Below are 14,719 nucleotides of genomic sequence, written 5' to 3'. Positions count from 1 at the left end.
TTCTTCCCTTTTGGTTTTCTAACTCTAAATCTTTGCATATTTTATTATAGTATTTGGTTTTATCTTCTCGAGCTGATCTTTGAAATTTTCTGTTCAGCTGTTGGACCTCCTCATTTCTTCCATTTGCTTTAGCATCTCTACGCTGGAGAGCAAGTTTCAGAGTTTCCTCTGACATCCATTTTGACCTTTTCCTTCCTTCTTGTCTTCTTAATGACTTTTTGCTCTCTTCATGTAAGCTGTTTTTGATGTCATCCCACAACTCTTCTGGTCTTCGGTCTTTAGTGTTTAATGCATCAAATCTGTTCTTCAGATGATCTCTAAATTCAGGAGGAATAAATTCAAGGTCATATTTTTGCTCTCGTAGACTTGTTTTCATTTTCTTCAGCTTCAGTTTGAATTTGCATATCAGTAATTGATGGTCTGTTCCACAGTCTGCCCCTGGCCTTGTCTTTACTGATGATATGGAGCTTTTCCATCTTGTCTTTCCACAGATGTAGTCAATTTGATTTCTATGTGTTCCTTATGAAACTTACACTATGCTTCTATAATTATGGCATAATAACTATAAATTAAGAATTTTGAACAAAATACTGAAAAAGATCCTAAGAAGCTAGAAATAAGATAATTATATAATTAAAATAAGGCCTGAAAGTATTCTGATCAGTATAAACACAGGTGCTAATGGGAACATGACAAGATGTTTCCTAACCCAGGCTGGTGCCTGGGTAGGGTTGGAGAGGGGCAAAGCTGCCTACAGAGTAAAAACTTACTACCTAAGTTTTTAAGCTGAACTTCACTGGTTTCAACAAAACCTATTTTCTTCAGACTTAGGAACTAGCCTTTGTTCTAACTTTCTGAGATTTAATAACCAAAAATAAGGCTTAATCTATTGGTAGTATTTAAAGTTTTATATATTTTATTTATAAACCACCTTAATTTTTGGCTTTTCTCCCTGGAATAGACTAAAATTTTATTTCTTTCAACACCATGATGTACCTTACAAGATAAAAAAACAGACAGAGAGGGGAAAAAGTAACTTCTCCAGATTATACAGCTGGTAGCGTAGTGGTTAAGAATCAGGCTGTGAACCTTAAGGTCAGCAGTTAGAAACTACCAGCTGTTTCACAGGAGAAAGATGAGGCTTTCTGCTCCCATAAAGATTTACAGCCTCGGAAACCCTGTACAGGGGCGCTATGAGTCGGAACCAACTTCACAGTACATAACCACTACCACCAATATACAGGTAATTTTAATGCTTTCAGCAGCCTCTATGAACTGAGAGCTCCAAATTTTCACAAGAATAATTTGTCTCAGACCCTGTTCCCATTGTGTTGCATAGTTAGAGCAGACTGTTATTTCATTATTTTCAAACAAAAAGTTATTTCATTATTTTTAAAGAAAAAGTCTGTAACTCTAAAGCAAAGATGAGAAGTAAGGAAATGCAATGACTGGAAACGGGACAACTAGAAGGGAGATGATAAACATGCTGACACACTGAAAGATGTAACTAACGTCACTGAGCAATCTGTATACAAACTGCTGAACAGAACCCCAACTTCCTATATAAGCCTTCATCAAAACCACACAAAAATCCTATTTGGAAATTAAAAAGGAAAAGCCTGGAATATGTAAAACTCTTACCTGCGTCCAGTATGCCCTGGGCCAAAATAGCGCCAAACTTGGCCATGACATCATCATGTTTATCATTGATGACTTTGGAATATAGCTGTCGGAACTGAGTCACCTGAAGGAAGCAGAAAATGAATTATAATCCGAGTCACTTGCCCTGCCTTTTTAGAGCCAGGAATACATGACTCAAGTTCTGAATTTCACAAAATTTAAAAAGAGGGATTGTAAACCATATATGAATACGAAACAGTTTCATGTATCAATTCTATAGTTGAAATCATAGTGTTATGAGTTTTTATAGGAGCTTTGGTTGAGCAGGGGTTAACTGAGAGGTTTAAACTCACTAGTACGTCTGCCTCGTAAACCTTTGGAAACCCTATAGGACAGTTCTACTCTGTCCTATTGTTGTTAAGTGTCATTGAGTCAGTTTTGACTCATAGGGACCCTTAATAGGATTTCCGAGAAGCGGCTGGTGAGTTTGGACCACTTACCTTGCGGTTTAGTGCTAATAGTACAGCGCCACACCAGGGTGGCTGTAAGTTGGAATGGACTTGTTGGCAATGGGCTTGGTTTGGGGATGGGTTTCCTAACTGGTGGGGAGCGCCCGTTCTGGTTTCAATCCTCATTCCACAGTGGTTGAGTCAGGCTCGGGGAAATGCAGACTGTGATTTCTTATAGCACTGCTGTCTGTCAGCGGCTTACACGGTCCATGCCGACACACAGGCTGCACTGCATTAGGAATCACAGCTCTTCTGCTTACCATCAACCTTGCAGATTTCCTAACAAGAATGGGCCTTCAGTTCTACGTTAAAGTAAACGAACCTTTACCAGAGCTGTGTGAGGTATATTTTGGATTCACTGTGCTCACATATACAATACAGATTTTCATTATATATACACATTAATTTTCTGAGGACATGTCAAAATAAGTGTTATCAAAAGAAACAGACCAAAATGGAATGCACAGTAGGATTACTGATCATTTATGTTCGCATCTTTATTCTTTTTGGCATTTTCTAAAATTAATATGCATCACTTTTATAATTAGAAAATTATAAAGATAAGAAATATCAATAAATAAGGTGATTCCTTTACATCTTTTGGATGACAACGAGGAAACTACTGTATGTGTCTTTCAAATCTTACACTTCTCTGCTTTGCAAATGGTGGGTACCCAGGAGGAAGTCTGCTTGTTCAAAAATTCCATGACTAAGGAGCTCCCCACGTCGGCCCCAAACAGAAAACATCAAATTTGAGTTGTCTGGTATGACTTTGTCTGCATTGGATATTCTTTTGAAACCTCTTCTGTTCTTTTCATCCTGGCCTGAAAGGTCAGATTGCTGCAGCAGCAGAACATGACCGTTAAGAAGGCAAAGCTACAAAATCATAGAAAGTATCAAAATGTGGAGCATTTCGCAACAGATCCTGTCTCTAGCTCTCTCTGTTTTCTGAAAGCAGTGCTTCCTTCTCTCTAACCTCTTCTGGAAACGTGGTGTTCTCTTTGCTTTACACTGTGTCCAAACAGCAGTTGTGACATCCTCAAGGAACTCAAATTATGTTCCTTTTCAATACTGAGTCTGGGGAACAAAATGTGAGAAGGGGTAAGATAAGGTCTGTAAGGTGGATGGGGTAAGGTTTCCAAACAAATTGTTTGGTGAAACTTTCCTGGGTCGTTTTCTCATAACTTCAGTTTTCAATCTTCTTAGTATGTCCCCTTGATTATCCTATGCTCTTAGAGAAAATCTATCAAGATTACCCTTTTGGGATCCCAAGAAAGTCACCATAACCTTCTGAGATGACCTCTCTGCCTTGAACTTAACTGGCTCAACAGATGCCCTCAGAAGCCACTATTTTAATTGGATATTTTTTGGGGGAGGGGCAGGCACCTGAATGAGACTAAGATACCTCTATTACTTAGATAACTTTTCTGCAGCCATCCACTGATCACAGAGACATGCTGAGTTTGGAATAAACCCATGCACACACTGACTAGATTCCTACAGCAGTAGTTTTTAAACTAACCCTTATAATATGGACTCAGACAATTATGTTGCCTCTCCTCTTAGTAGCTTCGGTTATTTCTCGTAACATCTACCTCGCATGAGCGTTGTAAGAGTTACATCAGGCATATAAGACATTTAAGCATTGCTGTGTTAACACACTGGAGCAGAATTTGCTGGTTCTCCCTGATTATTTCCCATGCAACCTAAACATTGCTAACAAAATAATATGCCTTCGATATGGCACTCAATTTTTTATTCACAGGTAGGAAGCAATGGAATGCAGTGGGAAAAAATGAACTACTTCTGCCATCATTGATCAGACTGTTAGTAAATCAGTTACTTCTCTAGGCCCTACTTTCTCTACCTATAAAACCAGCCTGATTAGAGCAACACCAAATCCCTTCTAGTTCTAACATTCTAGGGTTTAATGCTTTTATTTTGGTTCAATAGACAAAACTTCTTTGATTCTGAACTTATTTTTGATGAACACTTACATTACCTTATATAGGGTGGAAATTTTATGTGCTAAAGGTTTATAAAATGTTTCATAAACTTGTAAAAGGAAAATACTGAGGAAAGCACTGTATGAGCATCATTGGCCAAGAATCTAAATACAGAAATATTCTCAAAACAATGGGAAAACACTCAGTGAAATTGAGACATGGTTTTTAAAAAATTAATGCAAATATATAGTGAGTTTATCCAACTAATGTTAAATCAAATACTTTTTTTTTTCCTTTTTCATAATTTTGGCCCATGTATGTATCACCACATTTTCAGCAAAGATAATACACATGTAAAAGTACACTCTGTCAAACCTGCCAGCATTTAAAATACCCATGGCATATAGCTTCCAGATTCATAGCAACACACAAGTCACTGTAGTATGACAAACTGACAGACGAGTGGTGAAAATATACATATATATAAAATACATTAAGGAGCAGCTGGTGAGCATGAATGGCCGACTTTGTAGTTCAAACTGACCTTGCAGTCCAGTGTATTAACCCACAGTGCCACATATACATATGGAGTCCAAGGCACTCTGGTAGCATGGTGGTTATGAGTCAGGCTGCTAACCTGAAGGTCAGCAGTTCAAAACTACCAGCCATTCTGCAGGAACCTTTCTGCTCCTGAAAACCTTTACAGCCTCGGAAAGCCTGCACAGGGTCGCTATTAAGTCGGAACCAACTTGAAGGCACTTCACAACAACATATATACGTATGTGTATATATATGGAGTCCTGGTGTGGCGCTGTAGGTTAATGTGCTGGACTGCAAAGTCGTTTTGAATCGCAAGGTCGGTGGTTCAAGCTCACCAGTCGCTCCTTTGAAATCCTACAAAGGGTCACTATGGGTCAGAACTGATTTGATGGCACTTAACAACAATGTGTATGTGTGGCACCAAAGGATACGTGGTGGTGGTGGTGGTGTGCTATGGAGTCAATTCTGACTCACAGCGGCCCTGTACAGAGTTTCCGAGGCTGTAAATCTTTACGGGAGCAGAATGCCTTTATCTTTCTCCCACAGAACAGCTGGTAGTTTCGAACTGCTGACCTTGTGGTTCGCAGCCCAATTCGTAACCACTCCGCTACCAGAGCTCCTTAAAGGATAAGTACTTGGCCTCAAGGTTGGTCTGAACCACAAGACTGGTAGTTCAAATTTAGCAATCACTCGGAAACACTATGCAGCGTAACTATGAGTCAGAACCGACGGCACTAAACAACTATATATATATGTATATACACACACACACACACATATATATATATATATATATATATATATATATATATATATACACACACACACACACACATAAAAGGAGCTCCGGTAGCGGCGCAGTGGTTATGAATTGGGCTGCTAACCTCAACATCAGCAGTTTGAAACTACCAGCTGTTCCGCAGGAGAAAGATGAGGTTTTCTCGGTAAAGATTTGCAGCCTCGGAAACCCTGTGAGGGTCACTATGAGTCAGAACCGACTCCACGGTACTTAACAGCAACAACACACACACAGAGTTTATTATTTATTTATGCTCAACCTGTATGGGAACCACTTTCTAAAAATAAGCTTTTATCATTTAAATTATTTTCTTATTATTTTATTTGATTGCTTTGTTATCAGAAAACTTTATGATTATTTTAATAATTCTTGGTCAAGAATTACTACTGTAGTAGATTTGGAAAGCAACTCTAAGGTCATCTAGTTTAATCTGTTTCATAGTTGTGAAAACAAAAGTTAAAGTAGATGAAACAACTTGCTTGTGATCACAGACGATGACCGGCAATCAGGGTTAGCATTATGATTTTTGGTTTTCCTGGCTACAGAAATGCATGAGCTGTTTAGTTTCTTATCTTTTCTTTTTTCTATGACATCACATCTATTCTAACGATTTTAACTATAGCTCTCTAAATCCTTCCTAGAATCCTTGAGGCCAGATATATTTCAAAATTCAGAAAGCTAATAGAATGCATACATCCTATATTAATGAAGCACTCTCAGTAGATTGTGGGGAAGCATCCCAATATAATTAAACTATTTCTGAAATAACTAAATGTATGACAATTCACATCAGGCAGGAGAAAACAGACAAGTGAGTTCACAGTGGATCAGGTCTTAAAGTCTAATGAGTCCTTAAAAAACCCCAACCTTTTCGTTGTTTTCAGAGCTTTCTAGATTTTGGAATTGCAGTCAATAAGCTGTGGACAGACATCCATCATTTCTTTGTGGCCAACTGCTGAAGACTTTTCCCTAAGCTCTCATCTTATCTCCAGCTGACTTGCAGTGATCTCAAACTCAACAAGCTCCAAATGCAAATGATCTTTACTCTTTCAAGACGTTCCTGCTGATGGTATGTGATTTCTCCATTGTCAGGATCCCAAATGATGTCACTAGTTCCCTGCACAATTGTATTAGTACCATTTTGTTTATGGTAGTTGCTCTTAGCCCTTACTTTTATTTTCCCCAACACTACAAGAGTCTCTAAGGTCCTATCTTAAAGCAACAGTATGGTAATACAGACAGATTTATTTTCAATTATGTCATGCTGTAAATTTCCTTATAAAGTTAATGGTTTGGCATTAGGAACACATTTCCCTACAGAGTATTTCTAGGTTACCATGATGGTTCTCAGACACACACAAAAAGCCTGATCTACCAAAACTGTGATATATTTTAAAAATGCAGAAGCTAAATATGCTTGTCTAACTGTAAGCCTGGTTCCAGAAAGGCTACTTGTGAGTGGTGGGAAAATGTTCTGTGTATCAGGCTTTTACGCCAGATGGTATTAGGCAAGGAGAAACACCAGGCCCTAGTCTTACGTATAATATTTTTATCTCATTTTGTATGTGACACATAACATGTACAAGTTCAAATAAGCTCTAAAAGTGGATTTAACAAAAACAAAAGATAAATCCTTCCATGAGGTCTATTATTCAATCAGAACAAAAGATCAATCCTTCATAAAGGCTGTTGAGAGAAAATAGCTCCAAAGACCTGAAAAATGTTCATATTCTAGTTAACTACAAAACAGAAAAGGTAATTTCTTACAAATTTTTAAAAAGCATGATCTCATTCAAAGCCTGAAGAGTACTTGTAAAGTGTAGAGCTGGCCATTCACAGGTGAACCACTGGTCTGAGGGCTCATATCGTGGTTTTGCAATCATCCAGGAATGGGAGCATGTATGTGTATCTCTGTTTGTGAAAGACTGTTTTCTAACTGGCAGAAACAAAGGATAGATGTGCTGGACTTATTTAAACTAACCACGTGCAGAGCTGAGTGTTCAGACGGTGTTCTGTAAAAGGATGTCCCATGTATTGTATAAAAACATTTTCTTAAAAAAAAAATTTCACTGTGCGCCTAACAAAACATACGAGAAATGTCCTTTTTTGGATTTCTTTGATCAGGAGTTACAATCCTTAATGAAAATAAAAATTAATAGTTGATGTTTGCTTTTGAGGTGTGTCTAGTTAAAAAAGATTATTCTAACTACACAGCCGTCCCAATCCTACCACTAACCCCAGAAGATTCTGCCATCGGTAGAGCTGAGCTTGTGGCTGTCAAATTCATGAATCCTACAGCAGAGGATGATGGGAAGAGGGAAAACATTTATCGTGTTGACAATTCCAGTAACATGAAAGCAACATGTGAGGTCAGAGTGGATAGCTGTTTCTACATTACTGTTAGAGGAGGTGCATCCCACGGCCTAAACTTGTTTCTTTAATGACATATAATGAGTATCAGCTGGACAAGCTCCAAAGCAGATCAAACGCAGAAATAAAAGATGCAAAAGTTACTCACATTATGACTGCTTCATTTTAAAACAAAAAGAAATGTGGCTTGTACTTGGATGGATAATTATGCCTTAGAAAATATAGTACATTAATATAGTATTTTAACAAAAGAATGAAAAGTCTGACTCTTTCTAATAATTCAATTTTTAAAGTTCTGAAACAGTTTAAAATAAAGATCTGGATAAATGAAACAAAAATGATAGCAACTGCTTAGAAAAGGAAATTTATTAAAGCAGAGTTCCATACAATAAGAATGAATCATCAATATATTACAGAAACTATTTTCTTTTCCACCTCTGTCCCCTAGTTTACGCTGCTGCAAACAAAAGTGTTCTGCATCTGCTTGATGAGGGAGAAACACACAATAATTGTGTTCTCTCTTGTCAATTTTTTGAATGTTTCTATTACATGAGCAAAAAATTACAAAGGCTAATTTGAAATTATTGTATAAGCAATATACCAAACATGGTGATTTTTAGTACCCATAATTAAGATGTAATAAGCATTCTCTGTCTCTAATAGGATATTAAATGAGAAGTTTTGGACGAGGTGTCAAGAAACATTAAACATCACACTAATGTGAGGTCTGACAAAGTGAGAAAATTAAAAAAATCTGTTATGAGGCCATCCGAAGGGTGCTTTATAAGGGCTGGATTGGGGGAAACCAAGAAGAGGATTTCTTTAGGGGAAGCGGGGCTGAGATTCTTGCCACTTCAGTCCAGATCTAGAGAAAAGGGCTTGTCTACAGCCACACCACCCTCAACGAGCTGAATCTCATATGATCTTGTATGCTAAGCAGTCAGGTCTGGTTAGTACTTGGATGGGAGAAAGGAGCATAAGAGGGATCATTTGGAGATGTTGTAAGGATTGGGGACCACAATATCTGACACATAAGGGGCTCAAGCTGAAAGAGAAGAGAGACAGGACAGACAAACAAGAAAAATTGCAGGAGTGTTTGAGGAGCAGATGGAGGTCAAGTAAGAGAGCAAGTCATCCTACAGACATCTGAAATGCTGCCAAAGAGGACAGTCCAGGAGGCTGAAACATTCCAACAGAGACTCTGGACATGCTCATTGCTAAATTGAGATTGACTGTACCATATCAAGTGACTAGCCCTTTTTATTACCTAAAAGGGATGGATTACAAAGAGCTCCTAACTGACTGAGCTTACTCTGAATCAGAGGAAGATGTTATTTCACTGAATAAACTTTAAAGGAGCAGTGTGATGCAAAAAAGAAGGTGGCTTTTATGATTTCACCACCCCATGTTGTAGTTGTTAACTGCCACTGAGACCATTCTGACCCACAGTGATCCTGTATAGGATTTTTGAGGAACAGCTGATGATACTGTGTGGTTCTCAGTCCAGTGCTGATTCTACAGTGCCACCCCATACAATACATCCTCATTTTTCAGTAATAGATATATCTGCAAATTAACAAAGTGACCTTACATCTGAAACACATATATTTAAAGTGCTTTATGCCCTTAACATTTCTGCATTCGTCTCCTGTGCAAATGTTCTCTTCACTGTTTATAACTCTAGTTTTTATGAGATTTGAAGACAGTTATCTAGAAGAACCTGACAGCTCTCTCCTTGTGCAATCCCAACAGAATGTCTCTGTACGCTCACCTTTGGACACGTAATTTCAGTCTGCTGGATCATGATGAGAGCCGAAGCGATGAGAGCACCTTGCCTCACGTAGTTCACAGGATCATTTGTCATTGGTTCTAACAAATTAATTGCTTCCTGAAAAGATTTGTAAAAAGCTTTAGAAGTCGACAGAGCTGGATTTAACAAATTACTTACTATGTTCTAGGAGTCTTGGTGTGGTGCTGTAGGATAGGCAATGGACCGTTATCCGTAAGATTGGCGGTTCATCCAATTCCATTGCCCACCTGTTGCTCCTTGGAAACCTTACATAGGGTCGCTATGAGTCAGAACCAACTTGACAGCACTTAACAACAATTCTAAGGCAAGACTGACTGATATTTTCATCTAACAAAATAAGAAGTTAATTTTAGACATTTGAATATAATAGTTCAGAACTGGCAGTATATGTTCTCAATATACAGTGTGTTGTTGTGTGCGTTGTAGAGCTGATTCTGACTCTTAGCAACCCTGTATAGGGTTTCCGAGAGTGGCTGGTGGGTTTGAACTGCCAACACTGCAGTTAGCAGTCTAGTGCTTATCTTACAGTGTCATACCAGGACTTCAATATAGATCTTCTACTGTAGAATTTCATGAGTGCTCCTTCCTGTGTTAGGCTAAAAGAAGGCATAAAAAAATGCTTGAACTGCTGACAAAGAGATTTCATTGGGTACATTATTGTCAGTTGCCTACAAGTCTATCCCAACTCATTCAGAAGCAGTTTATAGACATTCATCTTTCTTTTGTTCTAGACATAACTGTTCTAGTTTGTTGTTGTTAAAGTGCCATCAAGTTGGTTCTGACCCATACTGACCCTGTATAGGGTTTCTGAGGGGCAACTGGTGAGCTTGAACTGTCGATTTTGTGGTTCCAAACGGACTTTGCAGTCTGGCACATTAACCCACAGTGCCACACCAGGACTCTACTATGTAAATCTATGCAATTTATATAGATTATTCCATAAAATCCTCTAAACATCTTAAAAGAAAGGCAGTGTACTTCTAGTTTCATAAATAGAGAAACAGAGCCTGGCTAAGTAACTTGCCCAGGGTCACATATAAATAACCTAGGCCAGTCTGCATCCAAAGTCTGTATTATTTCCAATATGTGGTCAACCTCCTTCAAGCACTAGGAGAAAAGGAAATGTCTTACATTTTATTTGCTAGTAGGATGGTAAAAAAATTAAATCAAATAGAATGAGATTTGATTTCACAGTTACCTTCTCAAGACCACATAAAATGGAATTTTCCAAAATGTTTTTCAACACTATCCCAATGTCTAATATTCATCAGAACATTAGTTCTATGAGAAAAGAACTCCTTGGTTAAATAAGTTTGGGGATTTCTACACATTATACAATTGCCTCTTGTAGATTCAAGTCTACATTTTCACATAAATGCTCTTGGGAGGCTAATAATAAACAACTCAAACTTTGACCAATTGTATTTGACCAAGAATTCCTTTGTCCCATATAACTCCAGTGAATACGCTGTAGGACACTGGAGAAGTTTCACTGTATAATGCTCCTGACAGGGTCCTTGGGCAAGTATAAATCTGGGAGAAACAGAGAAATGGCTTATAACTGGATCAAACTTATTTCTTAATTCAGGATGTTATTTATCAAATGCCCTATGGAAGAATAGATGGAATCCTTTTTTGGAAAACTACTTTAGACTTCATTTCATGAAGACTTCTTTTAAAAATAAATCAAAACTATTAATGGATAATAAGGAACCCTAGTGGTACTGTGGTAGCTAGCGTAATGGTTATGAGTTGGGCTGCTAAGCTCAAGGTCAGCAGTTCAAAATTACGAGCTGTTCCACAAAAGAAAGATGAGGCTTTTTACTCCTGTAAAGACTGACAGCCTTGGAAATCCTATAGAGGGTCATTATGAGTCAGAACTGACTCCATGGCACATAACCAGCAATCACCACCAGTGGTGCTGTAAGATAAGCACTGAACTGATAACCACAAGGTCTACAGTTCAAATCCACCAGCTCTCTGGGAGAAAGATGAGATTTTCTGTTCCCTATACATTGTTGCTACAAGTCAGAACTCATTCTGTGGCAGCAATGGGCTTTTTAAAAAACTTTAACTCCAGATATGTGTATCTTCTCTACCCACTTCACTGAAAAATGGACTATAATACTGTGCAACAGAGTAAGTTTTTTAAACATTACCTACATACTATTAATATTTTTTATGAAATGGCCATTATAAAAATATAATCAAAATTCTAATTTATAAGTTTGAGGTATGTGATATAACCTCAAAAACATATTTTAGAATAAATAAATGCTTCAGGTTTGTAAGAAACAAAGCTATTTAAAGGACCAAACTTCAACCAGATAGGTACTGATATCTACACATCATATAATTTATCTAGAAATAAAACTGACTTCTTTAGAATGTGGAATAAAAATCTTTCATAGAATTAACTTGTCAGTCAGATGCTGTGTCTTATATCAGTGTTATAATAATCTGGGATACAAAAATATTTAATTTACATTTAAAGATCTGAGAGGGGAAAAATACTTAATGAAACACCTAACCATATTTTTACTTTGTTATAGTTCTGATGTGGTGTTGTGGGTTAATGCGCCAGACTGCAAAGCCAGTTGAACTGCAAGGTCGATAGTTCAAGCTCACCAGCTGCTCCTCTGAAACCCTATACAGGGTTGCTATGGGTTAGAACTGACTCGATGGCATGTCACAACAACATAGAACAGATGTGTCTATAAACTGCTTCTGAATGAGCTGGGATAGACCTGAAGGTAACTAACAATAATACACACCCAGTGACGTCTCTAATAAAACTGAGATGTGGTCTTATTTCTTTATGAAATCTCCTGAAGAACTGTGTTCTCAAATAATCATCTCACCTAACCAAACACTCTTCTTTTTTGCCACTTTTAAGGACTTACCAAATACTGGATTATGAGGGGGCTTCAAAAAGTTTGTGTAAAAATGGAATTGAAAGATAATGGAATTTTCCCAGAAACTATTTAAAGTGCCTTTGTATGTTAGAAAAAAAGAGTTTATTTGGGGACCAGCTGAGTTTATAAGAAGCTTGATTTCCATAGACTAACTGAGCAAATGAAAGAGCTAAAATATCCATAATAACCAGAGTAGCTCTTCGAAGTAAAATTTTATTTTAAAGAAATCAGTGCTTTAAAAAGAAATCCAATAGCACCATTTAAGGTTACAGCTATTCATGAAATGTGGCTGTTTGTTCTGAAGTGGCTCAGGGCCATCCAAACGGTACAGTCAGGGAGTATAGGGCAGCTCTGTGAGGCCACTTAATCCTGACAGATCACTACACATTTATATTTTTACAGCTGTTACACAAACGTTTCTGCAGGGGAACAGAGTCTGGCGCCATGAAAGAACCGACCCTATTGGCTCTGGGCTCACCTTGTTCCCTGTACCAGCACAGCAGATCCCCAGGGCCATTGCAGCTCCGTAGCGCACATGAGGATTGTAACTCTCTGACAACAACGACACAACACTTGGGCACTGTTCAGGGGTCCTAAGAAGAGAAAGTGAAGGCAGTGTGAAAGGAGACCCATTTTAACTCAAAAAAAGAAGAATTTCAATCATTTTTTAAAAAGTCTTGAGAAATACAAGAGTAGTGTGGAAGCTAAAAAATTACAGACACTCCATAGAATTGATGGACTACAAATTGAAATATTTCAACAAACCGATGCACCAACAGAAGCACTGCTGAAGATAACTCAAATCTGGTTACAACAATACATCGACTGAGAACTGCCAGAAATTTAAGCTGGATTCAGAAGAGGGCATGGAACTAGAGGTTGGTGTGTAAATTTAAATATAGGAGCATTAACTAGTCATTAAGTGACATGACATGGACCTTGGCAAAAAGCAGAGAATACCAGAAAGATGTCTACTTGTGCTTTATTGACCATGCAAAGGCTTTTTACTGTATGGATTATGACAAACTATGGGTAACATATTGCAGAACGCTTAAGTATGCACATCAGGAACTTGTATACAGACCAAGAGGCAGTCATTAGAACACAACAAGAGGATACGGATTGTTTTAAAAATCATCAAAGGTGTGCATGTGAAAGTTGGACAATGAATAAGGGAGACGGTAGAAGAAATGATGCCCTTGTGTTATGGTGCTGGAAAACACTGAAAGTACCATGGACTTCCAGAAGAAGAAGCAAATCTGGCAAGGCTTCATCTCTCATACTTTGACATGGTAACAGGACCAGTCCCTGGAGAAGGTCATCGTGCTTGGTAAAGTAGAAAGTCAGTGGAAAAGAGGAAGGCCCCAACAAGATGGATTGATACAGTGGCAGTAGCAATGGACTGAAACGTAACAATTTTGAGGATGGCACAGGATCGAGCAGTGTTTCCTTCTGTTGTGCACAGATGGAATCCAACTAGAGTACCATAGGGAACTTCTATTACTTAGTAAAAGCCAAAAAGAACCAAGCTAAATTCATACCAGGAATTAAACATCAAGTATCTTCTATAAGGGTTGTGGCATAATGGGTAAAGCGCTGTTAAAAACATAAAGCCCTTCTGTGCTTCCACTCTCTCTCCCTTCAAGTTTATAGTTCCGCTAGATCATCAAACCAACTGAGCATCTGGGACTGTTTCTTCATAAGGGCTGAGTGTATTACTTTTATCTCTGGAGTTTAGAGTAGGGAGAGCACATGGAGGCTGAGAGAAGGCCTCACAGGTCATATCTATACCATGACTTAAGGATACGTAGACTTTGACAGAATTCACAGGAGATGATTCTATGGTCAAGAGAATGAAGCTTGAAGCTGAGAGGGGAGCATGAGGAAAAGTCAGTAGATATACTGTGTTGGCCTTTGTATACAGGATTGTGGTGGTGGTGGTGACGGGGTGCCGTGGAGTCGATTCCAACTTATATAGACCCTGCATAGGGTTTCTGAGACTATGTATCTTTGTGGGAGCAGAAAGCCTCATCTTTCTCCAGCAGAATGATTGGTAGCTTCAAACAGCTGACTTTGAGGCTAGCAGCCCAATTCATAACTACTACACTACCATTTCAACCATTTCAAGAGATACCATATGAACAAGAGCCAATGATACTCAGGGAGGAAGTCCAAAGTGCATTGAAGGAATTGGCAAAGAACAAGGTACC

At 38.2% G+C, this 14,719-nt stretch overlaps 1 protein-coding gene across 1 annotated transcript in view; it reads right to left on the bottom strand.

Moving 5' to 3' along the window:
- PSMD1 (proteasome (prosome, macropain) 26S subunit, non-ATPase, 1) overlaps window positions 1-14,719 on the bottom strand; it is a 119,959-nt gene that overhangs the window by 14,334 nt on the left and 90,906 nt on the right. Inside the window, exons 17-19 of the mRNA XM_006866800.1 lie at window positions 12,988-13,102; window positions 9,556-9,672; window positions 1,642-1,744 (exon numbers count right to left, since the gene is read on the bottom strand). Of these exons, the coding sequence (XP_006866862.1) occupies window positions 1,642-1,744; window positions 9,556-9,672; window positions 12,988-13,102 (335 nt within the window). The remainder of the gene's footprint in view (window positions 1-1,641; window positions 1,745-9,555; window positions 9,673-12,987; window positions 13,103-14,719) is intronic.

The sequence above is a fragment of the Chrysochloris asiatica genome, unplaced genomic scaffold, assembly GCF_000296735.1.
Source record: "Chrysochloris asiatica unplaced genomic scaffold, ChrAsi1.0 scaffold00096, whole genome shotgun sequence".
In the NCBI taxonomy this organism is placed as follows: domain Eukaryota; kingdom Metazoa; phylum Chordata; class Mammalia; order Afrosoricida; family Chrysochloridae; genus Chrysochloris; species Chrysochloris asiatica.
Note: the sequence above shows the minus strand (reverse complement) of the source record. Positions and strands in the feature narration are given on the sequence as shown.